The following is a 15,969-nucleotide window of genomic DNA, read 5'->3' as shown; positions in this document are numbered from 1 at the left end:
TCCCAACATTTGCCAAGGTAAGTTAGGGGACATAAAGGCTTAGCAATGGCATTTTTATATTTTTTGCCTTGTGCTTCTGGCACACCAAACATGAACGGACCAATGCCGTAATTTCACTTGTTATATTGGGTACAAACATGACTTGCCGTGCTCTGTTTTTCATTTTCTCTTCGCCTATGTGTGCTGCATGGAGCAGGTTCAAAACTTCCCTTCTTTTTGCCTTCGGTATAATGAGCTTGTTGCTACACTCAAGGAAGCAGAGCAGTTTTGTGTAAATGTTCTCACATACCTCCCAATCTCGGATGAAAAGCTAAGTCCATGTTCGAAGCAACGGACAACGACACAGTAATGGCGCAACTATGCCAGCACGTCCTGGCCGGCCTCAAAAGATGAAGTACTGGATGAACTGAAGCCGTTCTGGAATTACCGGCAGGAAATTCGTGTCGAGCAAGGGTTGGTCTTGCGTACACTATGACGTCAGGCTGTCCAGTGATATAATCATGGAATTTCTTGCAGACGTGAACGATGGCCAATGACTCTTTCTCAATTTGTACATGCTTTTGTTGCGTGTCAGTGAGGGATCGGGACGAGTTCGCAACTGGATGTCCGTCTTGCAATAGGACGGCTCCCATCCCATGCTGGCTGGCGTCCACGGACAACGTCACTGCCTTGGCTTGCTTGTTGTAGGCTAGAACTCGGGCTTCCATCAGTGGTTGTCGCAGTGTTTCAAAGTTCTGTTGGTGGTCAGTCTATTCGCAAGCGATGTCCTTGCGCAACAGATCTCTCAGTGGAGCTGTAATCGATTATATGTTCAGAAAAAACCTTGACACTAAGTTTACCATTCCCAGGAGCATTTTCATTGACTTGCAGTTCGTCGGAACAGGGACAGTCAGACTATCTTGCACACGATAAGGATCGATCTGAAGGTCTTAGGCTGCCAGAATATGTCCTAGGTACGCAGGTCAGAATATGTCCTAGGGACATCCTCCAACGAACTTTAGAGGTTTCCCATTGCCGTTTCGTGGCATCCGGTTTCTACCATGTTCGAAAAAGGACAGCGTATACCATTGGACATATACTACTGGGACTCCAGAGTCGATGGAAGGTGCGAATGGCAGTTCGCAATGCGGACGTAGATGTTCGCCGTGACAGGCAGTACTTCATTGATATAACTGCTTATATCAGATACGTTCTCGGGACTCCAAGGGAGCCAACCACCCGAGTGGATTAGTACATTGGATGACCTTGTAAATTTGAACCAGTTTTAATCAATGCTCCACCAAGAGGGGCAGAAGTGGAAGTATGTTATACAGTTGTTTTTAAAGCCGGAAATAAAGAAAAAAGTTGCCGTAGAGCAGTAGTTAGCGCACTCGGCTGGGGCATGGAATGACATGTTCCGAGTCCTGGCATGGACGTGACTCACTTTTATTTTATTCATGCAACTGGGACCACTTTTCGCGGACATGTTTCGAAGACAGGCTCTGCGGAGAACTTCCGGACTTGGATTTTAAACTTCCGATGTATTGTTCCGCCAGTTTCAAACCGTGACCGGTGGAGCAAGATTTGCACAGTTCATGCTATTGACAAATGCAAGCAACAGATGCTGGCAGTTGTAAAACGCACACCTGCCACTGTATGCACACCTGAAGCCTCGTGGAAGTGGATCACGCCTGTTCAGCCCGTGTGTATTTCCTTATCATAAGCAAACTACGTTTTCTGGAGAATAACTGCCTCTACATATCCCTCAATGGGGCTTTTCTACCTGTTTCCAGTAATGCCCTTCTAGCGGCCGGCAGACGCTAGGGCCGTTTGCAGGCAGAAACAAGAGACCTCGGGACAAGAGCTGTCCCGCAGGGAGGGTATCTTATCAAATGCTGGTGGAAGGCTCCCGTCTGCCACTCGCCTTGTGGACCCTCGTCCGCCTGCATGCACTCTGCTACCAGCTTAAGCCCTATCTTTTAATTTGTAATTTTATATCGCAAACTCATTGGCATGCAGTAATAACTATTATGTGAAAAACAACCCGCCATATATATATAAAGCGTCGCTTCGAACAAACCAAAAGAAACGTGCCTGCGTAGCCTACAACTAGCGTGTATAACTCAGGATTAAGGGCCCCGTGTGTTTGATTACCATCTCAACCTACCATTTCAGAAGAGCTGCCAGAGTTTCCAGCTCCTGTCATGCCATGTGGTCTCGTGACGTCACACAGTCCCGCGACCAATCAATGTCGGCCACATCACTGCCAACCACCACATGCGATAGACATGGCTGGGATATTTCGCTCATGTAAGGCCGGATGTTTTTGGAGAATGGAGCCTTTATTAAAATGTATTTAGCAGCACTTCACTGCAACCGCCTGCTTAAAAGCACATGCAAGCAAGAAGGTGCGGGAAAGCATTTTATTTTCTTTATTTTCAGATAAGATTGGCACACTTTACGTCAACAGGTAAGACGCGTACCCTGAACGGGACAAGCACGATGATCGAACACATATTCACATAAGTTGACAGCCCTACTGTCCACCACAGCGTCCTTTTTTTCGAAATCGTCGTGCGTGTGTGGCCACACATCAAGGCGCGCACACTGATTTTGGATGCACAAATACGTCGTTTCATCACCAGTGTGACAGCCCCGGGAAGGTCAGGAACGGTACCGTTACTGTCTTGTTGGCGCCGGTTCCCCTCCTTGCAGGGGAGTGCTGTCGGGACGAGAGACGCCTGGCCTTTTCATGAGTGGCTACAACTTGGAGTAGATGCATGAATGGGTCGCCTGTGGCCGTTTGGAGGGCACCATGAGCCTGCAGGCCAACGTTGGTAACACCCGCTTCGGCGGGGCTGGAGGCCCGCAGTGACGAGCCCGTGAACACGGGTAGGGACGGCACGATAATGTAGCGCCGCCACTGCTCGTCTTCGGTCACCTGAGGGGCGAATAACATCACTATTGGACTATTGTGTACAGTGCACTGCATTCCAACGTCACCTCCCCGTAACAGCGACCGCTGTACATGTGGCGTTCTGCCGGGCTAACACATTTGCATATTGCGACCGAAAATCCGTTTGACAATTTCGTTATATAGTCCTCAGCAGTTTGGATCTACACTTGCTGTCCACTGAGATATGAGCACCGTCGAGGATGTGTCGCTTAATTGTGGCCACGACCTCTATAGGTGGACTTTGGAGTTTTGCAATGCGCTGTAGCTATATTTAAGGCGAAAGCCTTAGTAGACTCATGAGTGTGGACTAGATTCGTACGTCCGCGGTGGGTGTCACAACGTCATCATCGAGAAATGAATTGATAAGTAAAATAATGATTGTATGAGGTAGACGGTGAAAAATGTATCTGCAAAATTTTATTTATGTGGAGTAATTAGTTGATTACAGGCAAAAGTTAATTCAACGTCAAAATAGCCAAGGGAGTCGGTATAGTATGCAGACGTCAAAACAGCCAAGGACGTCGAAATTGTGCAAAAAACGTACAAAAGCGTTGCAAGGCTTTAATGTCAGGCCTCGTCATTGCGTTACAACATCAAAAACAGTGCGCCAAAGGTAAGAGGAAAAAAGTAGTGAAAGAGAAAAAAGAGCAAAAACAGTAAAGAAAAAAGAAAAAAAAAACGACCAAAAGAGAAAAAGGAAGTAAAGAAGAAGAACAGAAAGAAAAGGAATTGGGTGAAAAGACAGCCGATAAGTGCAAAACGTCGCAAGAAAGGCTTTCGTCTTGCAGCACTGAAGAGAGATCTAAGCTTCCTCAGTGAGTTGGCGAGCTTCCTCACGCAGAAGAATTCGCCAACTACGCTGAGGAAGCTCGCCAACTCGCCCGTAATCGCATTACAAATCAGCAAGCAACAGATGCACGCCGATATAACGACCGATATCACCACGTCGTGTTCCAACCTGGTGACAAAGTTTGGGTGTGGACACCTGTCCGGCGCCCAGGTCTGTCAGAAAAACTTCTCAATCGTTACTTTGGACCCTACAGTGTGTTGCGTCGCATATCAGATGTTAATTACGAGGTTATTCCAGACGGAACTTTACCGAGTTCTAGTCGTCAGTGCTCGTCTGACGTACTGCATGTACTTCGCATGAAGCCTTATTTCACCCGCTGAAAGCCGTATTTACCATCCGGATCAGTTTTTTTTCTGTGAACTTGGGTTTTATTTTTTTATTTTTTCGAGGGGGGAATAATGCCACCTGGGGGTTTGAGGTAGCGCTTGAAAGACGAAGAAGTGTTAGACTCTCGTGCTCTTTTTCTAGCTAGGACTGTGGACTCTGTGTCTCTGTGTTACCGTTTCCCGTGAACCCGCCTTGACTGTGTGTCTCTGCCCTGTTACCGTTTCCCATAAATCCCTGTCTTCGTGACAATATAAAGGTGTTGCAAGGATGCTCCAGAAGCTGTGTGTAAATGTATGTATATACCGACTGAAAAAAGCATTAAATTCTTTCATCAAAACATTAGGGTCTACTATGTTCTTCTTTTGTTCGGCACAATGACTTGAAGCAGTTGATTGCTCCCTGGATAAGCTACCAAGATTTGTGAGAATTTTAATTTGTCAAAGAAGGCGAAATGAAAGAAAACAAAAAAAAAAAAAAGATTGTGCTGCGCAAATATAAATTGAGGGCTGAAATGTTCACTGAAATGTTACACTGCGTTTATGCAACCATGTTTGCGTCTTCGCTTAATTTTTCTTGCTGAATGGTACTACGTGTCCACCATGGACGTGTTTTTTCTTCTTCAAAGGAAAATATTGATTTTCATAGGCAAGGACACTTCTTTAAAACAACACCACAATCCAATAACGTTTTCGATTGCATCGATAAATGCAGTGAGGAACAATGAATCCCATCATGCGATAGGTCCGGCCACTTTATATCAGGTAAATTAAACTCTCCAGTTTATGTTATTTTAGACCTTGAATCGGCATGGCAGGATAGGCATTCATGCATCACTTCTACGCATTCAGGAGGCGCGTTTGGGAGACCGCACACAGCTCTATGAAGTGTGCAATTTCCCCAAAAAGGTAAATTTATATCATATGCTTTCATGGTTTTCCATATGTCCAAAAGTTTAAACTTGATTCTTTTTTATAGTAATTTCCTCACCGCCATCCCTGAGTCTGTATCGGCGAATTAATTTGTGTGACGATGCAATGACATCTGAGTCCAGCACGCTTTTTGCAACCAAGTTTCTATTATCGTTGAAACATAAGGACGGTCATCACTAACACTATATGAAGAAGAGCGTGTTGATTTCATATGTGAGCACGACAGAATAATTGCAGCTGTCACGAGTGGTAAGCTTTGTTCTTCCTGGGGCTAATTTTCGCAATAAAATAGTGTAAGATTCTCCCCAGAATTTAACGAGCACCAGGCCAGGGAAAAGCTGTTACCGGAGGGTATCGCCTTGCACTGTGGTTCGAATCCCGTATTTCCCGCATGCAAGGCTGATGTTCAAACCGCTAAGCCACTTCTGCAGAATCCACACACGGAGCGAGCGAAAACCTTGCACTGACCGTGTCGGCTGCTGAAGAAGTCTGGCCCACTGCGGCCGAGCAGTCATCTGCGTTGCCATTGCTACACTTGTGGCTGGTGACGTCGTCGCGGTCACCGCGCTCCCGTGGCCGGGTTCTCGTGCGCGTGAAGATGGTGGGGACCTCCTCGGTAGTAATGGTGCGGTAGAATTCCCTCACCTCGTCAGGATTTTCGTCCAGCTTGTAGGCGATGAAGCCGACCGAATATAGCAGGAACGTGCTGACTACTATGCTGTAGTAGACGAGCACGTTCAGGCAGCGCACCTCGTGGTGACGCCGCCGCCGCTGCGAAGACCTGCCGCCGTGGCGACCTGGGCCCTCAACGACGGCTCCACGGTCCTGCGCTTGGCTCCAGGAAGGGCCTCTGCTGGCTTTGCTTGGACTGTGGTCACCGGGCACCGTGCCGAAGTCTTTTTTGCTGCCGGCTCTGTCAGGATCACGGGGGCTTGCTGAGCTGGCGTTTTCTCGTTTGCCGGCGGGGCTATCACGGTGGTGATGGTGGTGGTGGTGGTGATGGTGGCCGTGGTGGTGGTGATGGTGATGATGGTCGGATGATTCAGAACCACCGTCGGAAATGCGATGCTGGCCAGAAGTGCTTGTCGTCCTCCATTATTTACCGTGCGTGTTCGGTTCTCGTTTCAGTCGCCCTGTGGCCGATTTCGCCACCGCTGATTACGTCTACAGACTGGCGCCTTGTTGTCCAAAGCGCGTGTTTTCGCGCGCCATGCGACGATGAAGAAGAGCGTGTGGATTTTGCATATGAGTATTACACAAGATTGCCGCTTGGCAGTCCCGTAGGGCGAATTTTCGCAATAAGAAAAGAAGATGTTGCCAGAAGAAATGCATGTATCACCATATAATGAAACCATGCATTTTGTGATTCCCCGTTAATGTGGCCCAGTTGTTTCCAACTGATTGCAGACAACTGTGCCACATGGACTCACTGATTATGCATTTTTGCATTGTTGGAAAGGTGTGTACTTACGGAACGTCTTGCAAAGAAAAATTCAGAAAGATTTTTTACGGTACCCGTATGGAACACGATTTCTCTTTGTAGATAAAGGCGAGGGACCACAGTATATGGCGTTCGAGAATGGCTAAATACCATTGTGAACCAGATGCAAGGACAATCCGAATCTACTTCCGCGATAGCATGCAATGGTTTGTGCCAATACAAAAAAGAGCTGAGCAAGTTCCTGAATGGCGCTCGAGAGTAGAGCCTCTGTTGTCCCTGAGGAAATTTTAGTATGACGAAGCCACATGTGGCTGCTTAATTATAAAATTCCCACATGCAACGGGATCGCTGTAAGTGTTGTGTTGTGTGTCCTCCACTACGACGCCTCTACAACAAGTAATTTCTACGCCTGTGTTATTTAACATGCACTGGTATCTAGGCGCATTGCGTTGCACCTCCATCGAATAAACGCGACCGCCACGGGCGGCATTCAGCTTTTTAGGCCACTGCACCCTCTCAGCCCCAATAAAACTTACACCTGATTCGTCAAATGATACGAGGTGTGTGTGTGTGTGTGTGTGTGTGTGTGTGTGTGTGTGTGTGTGTGTGTGTGTGTGTGTGTGTGTGTGTGTGTGTGTGTGTGTGTGTGTGTGTGTGTGTGTGTGTGTGTGTGTGTGTGTGTGTGTGTGTGTGTGTGTGTGTGTGTGTGTGTGTGTGTGTGTGTGTGTGTGTGTGTGTGTGTGTGTGTGTGTGTGTGTGTGTGTGTGTGTGTGTGTGTGTGTGTGTGTGTGTGTGTGTGTGTGTGTGTGTGTGTGTGTGTGTGTGTGTGTGTGTGTGTGTGTGTGTGTGTGTGTGTGTGTGTGTGTGTGTGTGTGTGTGTGTGTGTGTGTGTGTGTGTGTGTGTGTGTGTGTGTGTGTGTGTGTGTGTGTGTGTGTGTGTGTGTGTGTGTGTGTGTGTGTGTGTGTGTGTGTGTGTGTGTGTGTGTGTGTGTGTGTGTGTGTGTGTGTGTGTGTGTGTGTGTGTGTGTGTGTGTGTGTGTGTGTGTGTGTGTGTGTGTGTGTGTGTGTGTGTGTGTGTGTGTGTGTGTGTGTGTGTGTGTGTGTGTGTGTGTGTGTGTGTGTGTGTGTGTGTGTGTGTGTGTGTGTGTGTGTGTGTGTGTGTGTGTGTGTGTGTGTGTGTGTGTGTGTGTGTGTGTGTGTGTGTGTGTGTGTGTGTGTGTGTGTGTGTGTGTGTGTGTGTGTGTGTGTGTGCGCGCGCGCGCGCGCGCGCGCGCGCGCGCGCAGCGGCGCGAACCAAAACGATTGAGGGTAGTCCGGCGCCGTTTTGGTCATGCTGCTGGTTTATTGATCCCCAGATCAGAATGTCATTCATGTGACAGACGACTCCGTCCAGGCCTTGCAGAACCTGAGCCATTTGTCTCTGGGAGTGGTCTGGTGCCGAACTATAATCCCAAACGGCAGGCGACTAAAGCAAAGCTGACCGGACGGCGTAATTCATCATCAACGTCTTGCTGTTCTCGCTGAGTGGGATTTTTCAGAATTAAGAGTTGGCGTCGATCTTTGAAAACCAGATTTCGTCTGTAGGCATTGCCAGCGTGTGCTCGACTGCTGGAATGAGGTGCCACTCTCAAAAGACCGAGATGTTGAGCTCTGTGAAGTCCACGCAAATTCGCAGTGCTCCCGAATATTTCGGCACAACGACCATTAGTGCGCACTACGTCAGTGGCTCTGTGACCGGAGTGATGACACCGATTTCCTGTATCCGTTCCAGCTCCCTCCGTGTCTCGTCTAAGAGCGGTAGAGGAATGCGACGAGGGAACGACAGCGCGAAGGCAGTCGCATCCGACTGGAGCTTGATGTCATATATGCTCGGCGTCTAATTTTCCCAGTCCACTGAAGACATCCATGAAGTCTCTCGTTCAACGTCAAGCGCAGACAAGGATCCAACTGTAGGAGAGAGGCCAATGTTTTTTGGCCGAGCGACGGGTGGAGGAACCCAGATCCTACTGGGTGGAAACGGTTGACTTGTCAATGCGACGTAATAGGACGCAGCTATAGGATGGTACACGGCTGCAGTCGTTCACGAGAAAAGACAGGTGGATGGCCTCACTTTTAAGGCCCCTAGCGCAATCCACGCGGAGGAGGTAGCAATCGCCCTGGCTGCCTCCCACCCTCAATCTAAATTCATCCTATCCGACTCGCGAGGGGCCTGTCGGAATTATGAGCTGGACTGGATAACGCCTACAGCACAAAGAATACTTCGGAGAGCAGCTCGGAATCAGGATCCCCAGACCCGATTTCTCATTTGGACTCCAGGCCGCCAGGGCCTACCAGGGAATGAGGCCGCCAACTCGGCTGCCCGCGCACTCACTAACCGGGCCCCCGGCGTAGACCTTACCGATCTGGACTAGGACACTTATCCTCTCTTAACTTTTCAAGAAATCTATGCCTGTTTCCGGGACTTGCACCGTCAGTACCCGGCTCCTCTCAAGGGGCTAGGGAAAGCGGGCGAAAGAATACTTCTTAGACTTTTTACTAATACTCTACTGTGCCCGGCAGCACTCAAACAATTCGACCCTTCCTTTTCTGGCCTCTGCCCTTTCTGTGGAGGGGTGGCTGACACCTTTCACATGGTCTGGGCATGCCAGCTAAATCCTTTTCTTTTGCCCATAAACCCTTCCCCTACCCGAGAGGACTGGGAGGCGGCCCTGCTCGGCTGCCTGGATCTAGCGGCACAACAAGCGCTGGTCCGGCGGCCCAGACCAATGTAGTCCCGGAATAAGAGACTCCACCTAGTATTGTTGAGGGAGCGGCCCACTAGAGGTGGCTCTCCAAACAACCTCTCCTTTTGCAATAAATGCTTTCCACCACCACCACCGGGGCGAGTTCAGCGGACTAGAACAGCACCAACACTTCTCGGCGGCTGTCACAACAGACTGTGGAACGAGGCACTCCAGTGCCGCAATGTACTGGCTACGCTGATTTCAGCCTCGCTTACACCAGGAACGGCAGGTGCGTCGTATACCGCCCGATAGATTTCAGAACCGCTGAATCTTTTCCGAAAATGGAAAGATGTATGAGCGCGCGTCTTCCTCGCGACTAGACCACGCGCACTGAGGATGAAGACAATTAAAGATCACGCGCCACGGGCTTTCGGGCCAGGAGGCCGGGCATTCCATCCAACACTGTTGACCGTATTCATACCCCTGCCTATTCTTTTGCCAGTAAAGTTGTACTTGGCGAGCTAACCAACAAGCCACCGCGGCCGCCTACGGCAGAATGTTTCAGCACCCACCTAGAAACCTTTACTCCATTCCTTTATTTTCGTGGCGTAATAAAGAGTGATTTAAAGAAGTAATGACGTGCCTCTCTGCAGTAATCCACCACCCCACATTTATAAACGGGACTTAATCTGAAAAGTGTCATCAACGTGTGATCGGGTTTGTGAAATGTCTTGGTCTGTGATCATCTAAAGTCATATCGACATTTCTGCCACCTTCAGCTCTCATCGCTGTTTGCGCCCTCTGTGCAGTAGCCGTTCACAATGTGGGTAATAGCAGCGGTTACCAGGGGAAGCAGATGAAGAAATTAGTCCCCTGAAGAAGAAGAGGAAACAGAACCCTTGTCTCGTTTCGCAAACCTCGCAGCCTTCTTTTCCGGCCTGTAGTGAGTATAATTAGCTCTGAGTTGTAAGATTACTTCAATTGTTAGCTAGTGAACGCGTCAGTCACCTCATAAAAATATCTTCCTTCCTTATGGTATAAGCTTGCTTTAGAAATTATACCCCTACAAAAAAGGAAGCAAAAATAGTCTCCGCCCGATACATTTACGAAGGTCACGAATTGAATGCGGTCCGGCGTTATTACCTTCTTCGGAATCAAACCGACAACCTTGTCTCCAACAGTATGGGATTTTCAACACAAGCTTATCATCCTGCCTTAATATTGCTTTATTGATTTTTTATTTATTTTTGTGGCGGTGGCGCCGCACTACCATTCGCCCTTTTAAATTAAATTAGATCTTTCCTGAGGCGTGTTCCCTTTAGGTTACATTATTAATGTTGCGGCGACATTAATAAGGCAACCTAAAGGGAACACACCCCAGGAAAGATGTTATTTATTTAAAAAAGGGCGAATGGTAGTGCTGCAACGCCGCCAATTTTCGACGGTCTTGTGAAATGAACCCCTATTGCCTGCAGAAACCAAGTTACTGTTCGGCTTTTGCCAGTTCGGCTGTCTGGTTCGCAACGTCACGAGAACCGACGCACGGTGATACGCGTGCGTTTTCTGGCGTCAGGGATTGATATGCAGCATAGGGAACCTGCACTGCCGAGGTGGCCCAGCAATTGTTCCACAGCGCGCCTCAAAACATGTTGTGTTATCCGCTTGGTTCGCGATAAAGGACCGAGCATATTCAGCACTATTATAGATACGCGTGTGACAGGTAACGTCCCTGCTCAGGTGATATGTAGCCCAGTTATCTGACACACGCCACACAATGCTTTGACAGAGCGCGCAATCTGATCCTTGTAGCCAGTGCTGGTGGCGTGAAAACGCCCTACAAAAACGCCTCAAAAGTATTTGCTCTTCTTAGAAAAACAAAACAGCGCACTATTGACACACGGACAAAGAAAGAAACGACAACAGCGCTGTGATGTTGATTATTTCTTTGTACGTGTGTCGAAAGTGCGCTGTTTTGTTTTCCTAGGATGAAATACCTACTAGCCCGTTCTTCCACCCTTGTATTTGCTGTTCTCGCTAGGATATTTATTTATTTATTTATTTATTCGATACTGTTAATCCCATCAGGGATCGTAACAGGAAGGGCATAAAAATACAGAGGTACAAAATATAGTAATGGCAATTAATCAAGTACATGAAAGAATATGATACCAAAATTATGCATAACAAATTATACTATAGCAATAAGACAGACTGAGGAGCGTATGACAAGATTTTCGCGGACAAATAATACAAGTGAAACACAAACGGAAGGAGAAAAATTCGTAATGACATAAGAACACAGTAATTAGTCAGATGTAAGTAGCTTATGTTTCACACGTGTACTAAAAGCATTTAATGATGAATTATTAACAATGGATGTGTGTAAGGTGTTCCATTCGCGTATAGCACGAGGGAAGTATGAATATTTGAAAGTGTCAGTACGGAATGAAAACTCGTTTAGAGTGTGAGCGTGATTATTACGTGTTTGTCTTGTTTGCGATTTTGATATGTATCTTGAAGTGTCGATTTTTAAGTGATTGTGTATTAGCTGGTACATGGTTTTAAGGCGCGCTAGTTTTGCTCTGTTTTGAAGGGTGAGTAGTCCTGCCTGTTTGAGTAGTTCTGTTGGTGAGTCTGTCAACCTGTGTTTGTTATATACATCTGACCGCCTTCCTCTGTACTGCTTCTATCTGTTTAGTAAGCTTGTTAGTGAAAGGGAACCAGACAACATTGGCATATTCTAGAACTGGCCTGACAAATGTCTTATAGGCGAGTAGCTTTGTTTCCGATGGTGCTTGTTTAAGGCGTCTGTTAATGAAAAATAGCTGTTTTAAGGCGGTTGATGTGACAATGTTAACATGAGAATCCCATCTGAAATCAGAGGTCAGTGTTATGCCTAAATATTTATATTCGGAAACCGAGGCAAGGGGAATGTTGTTTAATGTGTACTGAAAAACTGATCGATGTAACTTTCTGGTTATGGATAAAGTAACTTATTTTTTAACATTAATAGTCATTTGCCATTCTTCACACCACTTTGTCACTGCTGTTAGGGCGTTATTTAAAGTTATATGGTCATTGACAGAGTTAATTTCCTGGTAAAGTACACAGTCATCGGCGAAAAGTTTAATATTGTGAGAAACAGTAGTAGGTAAGTCATTTATAAAAATTAAAAATAATACTGGGGCCAGAACACTGCCTTGTGGTACACCGGATGTTACATTGGCTGTTTCGGACCTCGCGTTGTTAATTTCGACGAATTGAGTACGGTCAGTCAGGTAGTCAACAATCCAATCTACTATGGAGCCAGCTCCAAAGGTTGCAGTTAGTTTCATAATAAGCTTAGAGTGTGATACGCGGTCGAAAGCTTTAGAAAAGTCTAAGAAAATTAGGTCGATTTGTTTCTGCTGATCAATGGCGAAGGATATGTCATGTGTAAGTTCGATTAGTTGAGTGACTGTAGAAACTCCTTTCCGAAAACCGTGCTGAAGAGGTGTTAAAATTTGATTTTCTTCTAAGTAGGTTGTTATGTGTTTTAAGATAATGTGTTCTAGTAGTTTGCATCCTGTGCTGGTTAGTGAAATTGGTCTGAAATTTGAGGGATCTGATTTGCTTCCTGTTTTATGTATAGGCGTCACTTTAGCTATTTTCCATTCTTTAGGAAGGGTGTGCGCTGACAACGACTTGTTAAAGAGTACCACTAAAAATTTTGCTACCCATTCGGCATATCTACGCAAGAAGATGTTAGAGATTCCATCAGGCCCTGATCCTTTTTTTGTGTCCAAGTTTAGTAAGAGGCTTAAGACACCTGTTTCTGTTACGGTAAGGGGTTCTAGGTAATTTCCGGAGCAAAAATTAGTACGAGGCGTAGTTCCGTTGTCTGTAGTGAAGATAGAAGTAAAGTAGTTATTCAGCGCGGCTGCAATATTTCGGTTTTCGTCTGGAGAAGCTTGGTTTTCATTTCTTGATTTAGGGCTCAGGTGACGCCAGAACTTTTGGGGAGCATCTTTTAAGAAGCGAGTCAGCGTATTAGTAAAGTAAAATGTTTTAGCTGTTTTTATTTTGGATTTCAAATCAGTGATAGCCAAGGTTAATTTTTCAATTGTTCTCGGTGATGGATGGCGTTTTTGCACTTTTTTCAGTCGTCGAACTTTTCGTTTGGCATGAATTACGGCTCGAGTTATCCATGGATTACGTTTGCGTATTCTCTTAGTCTTGGTAGGCACATAATTAGTGATGCAATATGACACAACGTTTTTAAATCTCTGCCACAATGTTTCTATATCAGTGTGTATGTCATCCGAGAGATGTTGAAATGATGTTAGTTCGTGCGATAAAGTATCAAGTATGGTAGTGTCGTCAGCTCGGTTGTAGTCGGGATACGTTATTGTTGATTGCAAACAAGGTGCATTATAGTGATGCGGGACAGAACACATTACTAGTTTGTGGTCAGACAGGCCATTTAAAATTTCCACATTGGTTTCTTGACAGGGGAAATGACTACTCAGGAAAACTAAATCTAGAATGTTGGAGCTGGTTCCTTGTACACGTGTGAGTTCTGTTACGATTTGCGAAAGGTTAAAAGAAAGCATTATATCAAAAACAACATCGGCGCAAGGTGAATTATGGTGCAGGGTGTTCCAGTTAATATCAGGAAGATTGAAATCACCTAAAAGTATTAGTCTTGCCCCCTTAACATGATGTAGCATATACGTATACAATGATTGGAGTATGATAGGATCAGAACAAGGACTAAGATAGACGCAACCCACAACGATGGTAGAATCAGAAAAGCAGAGTTTGCAAAAGATAGCTTCTACCCCTTCAACTTCAGGTAACGTAAGGAAACTTATATCTTTTCTTATCAATAATGCCACGCCTCCGCCTCGCGTCGGCCTGTCTTTGCGTGATATGGAATAATTTGGGGGAATTACTTCAAAGTCTTTAATTTCTTTTGTTAGCCATGTTTCAGTTATCGCCATGAATTCTGGCTTTAAACCTAATAATAAGGATTCTAGGGGACCGACCTTATTGATGATACTACGCGCATTAATGTTCATGAAGGTTATTTGGGACGCTGTGGACGGCGCGAGCGTAGAGTCCGTGTACCTGTGTTTTGGTTTTTTGTCTCGGTTAGTGAAGGTGTAACTGGAGGAGCTGCAACTGGTAACACTTCACAATTTTCGTTGTCGCAAAAATAAAGTTCACCGTTTATTTTTAATTTGTCGTAAACCAGCGACACTTTTTCGCCGCGATCTTTTCTTGGTTTCCCGTATTTCCATAGCTTTTTTCTGATTTCGCGGACACGAAGCGAAAAATCTTCACTTATGGTAAACTCGGTGCCCTTTAATTTGTGACAGTTGCGCAAAATGTTCGTTTTTTTCCCTGAAATCTAGAAGCTTTAGTATTACAGGCCTTGTTTTGTTTTCCGTTGGTCTACCTAGTCTGTGAATGCGTTCTATTGCAACTTCTTCCATTTTTAGGGATTCTTTCAAAACTTCTTCATTTACAGTTCGCTCCAGGGATTCGCTATTTTCTTCTTCCTTTTCAGGGATGCCATAAATAATAAGATTTGATCTTCTGGAGCGATTCTCAAGATCGTCTAGCTTTAATTCCAGAGATAATACGACCTGTTGAAGATTGGCAATATGATCGGTACATGACGAAAGTTTGTCTTCAAGGAGAGTAAGACGTTCTAGTTTGTTGTCTATTGATGTTAACCTTTCTTCTTTTATTGTCTTTATGTCATCTGCTATATTCTGTAACTGTTGCGAAAGTTCTGCCATGTCAGGCCCAGGATTACTCTCAACGTCACCCGCAAGCAGTAACAATTTCATCACATGCACCACATCGCACACTGTGTCAAGAAGTACCGCAGGGCACGGCAGCACAACAAGGCAACGTTCGCTAGATCGAAAACATTTCCCAAAGCGCTTTCTTACCTGCACGAGGAAGACAAGCGGATTATCCATCTGTGCGCAAGCCCAGCTGCCGTGCCCTTTGGTTCGAAATCCTTCGGTCAAGTCTTTTATAGTCCAAGAAGCTTGCAGCGCCGCTCCGCATGGCTTGAAGGCCACACAGTCGCTGCCGCTAGTCGTTGGCGATGGTAGGTGCCAAAATTCGTCCGTGGATCGTAGGACCGGGGGCGTTGCAAAGTTGTCGTTCCGTAGCACTTGCACATGTTCGGGCTGGAAATGCTGACGTGGTTGTTGGCATCCCGACGGTATCACCAGCAGGCTGGCGATGATCTGCACGAGGAAGACAAGCGGATTATCCATCTGTGCGCAAGCCCAGCTGCCGTGCCCTTTTCAGGTGTTACGGCGCGGCGATCGACACAGCAAAATTCATTGCAGGCTGCCTATAGCGAACATATACGTTAGTCTTGATGAGGGCATAAAAACTTTGAGCGGAACAGCGACCCAGGTGCTATTCCGAGGAGAACAAAATGTGTTTAATATTCTGGGAAGAAATTAAATTGCGCTACTTATTTTTACAGCAGGAAACTACACGAGAAAGTATATGCTTTCGAAACGGTAGGCATTTTCTAAAACTTTGTATATTGCCTTAAACAAATTTACTAGCTGTTTTGTATAGCATAAACATCACTTGCGAGTCAGCACATGCCCTTTGCTCCTCTATCTCCCAGTGGTTGATGTAGACATGGAGCTCGATCTCACGATCTCATATATATATATATATATATATATATATATATATATATAGGCCGGGCCCCGGCCGGAACGTCGGAAATAAACCATTGTTTA

At 46.1% G+C, this 15,969-nt stretch overlaps 1 protein-coding gene across 1 annotated transcript; it reads right to left on the bottom strand.

The window, feature by feature from the left end:
* Window positions 1-2,376: 2,376 nt before the first annotated feature.
* Window positions 2,377-15,506, bottom strand: LOC146191507 (uncharacterized). The gene is made up of 2 exons (XM_084599963.1): window positions 15,148-15,506; window positions 2,377-2,920 (listed from the first exon to the last, which is right to left on the bottom strand). Exons 1-2 carry the CDS (start codon window positions 15,481-15,483, stop codon window positions 2,618-2,620), a joined length of 639 nt encoding a protein of 212 aa, XP_084456089.1. The 5' UTR covers window positions 15,484-15,506; the 3' UTR covers window positions 2,377-2,617.
* Between the last annotated feature and the right edge of the window lie 463 nt (window positions 15,507-15,969).

Source organism: Amblyomma maculatum, chromosome 4, assembly GCF_055883805.1.
Source record: "Amblyomma maculatum isolate TAMU_Amacu chromosome 4, ASM5588380v1, whole genome shotgun sequence".
Classification (NCBI taxonomy): domain Eukaryota; kingdom Metazoa; phylum Arthropoda; class Arachnida; order Ixodida; family Ixodidae; genus Amblyomma; species Amblyomma maculatum.
The sequence above is the reverse complement of the archived record's forward strand: the minus strand, read 5'-3'. Positions and strand labels throughout refer to the sequence as shown.

Coding starts and splice junctions, on each gene's coding strand:
- LOC146191507 (XM_084599963.1), bottom strand. CDS start 15,483: ATGGATAATCCGCTTGTCTTCCTCGTGCAGATCATCGCCAGCCTGCTG. Junction 2,921..15,147: donor CGCTTGTCTTCCTCGTGCAG/GTAAGAAAGCGC, acceptor TTCGCCCCTCAG/GTGACCGAAGACGAGCAGTG.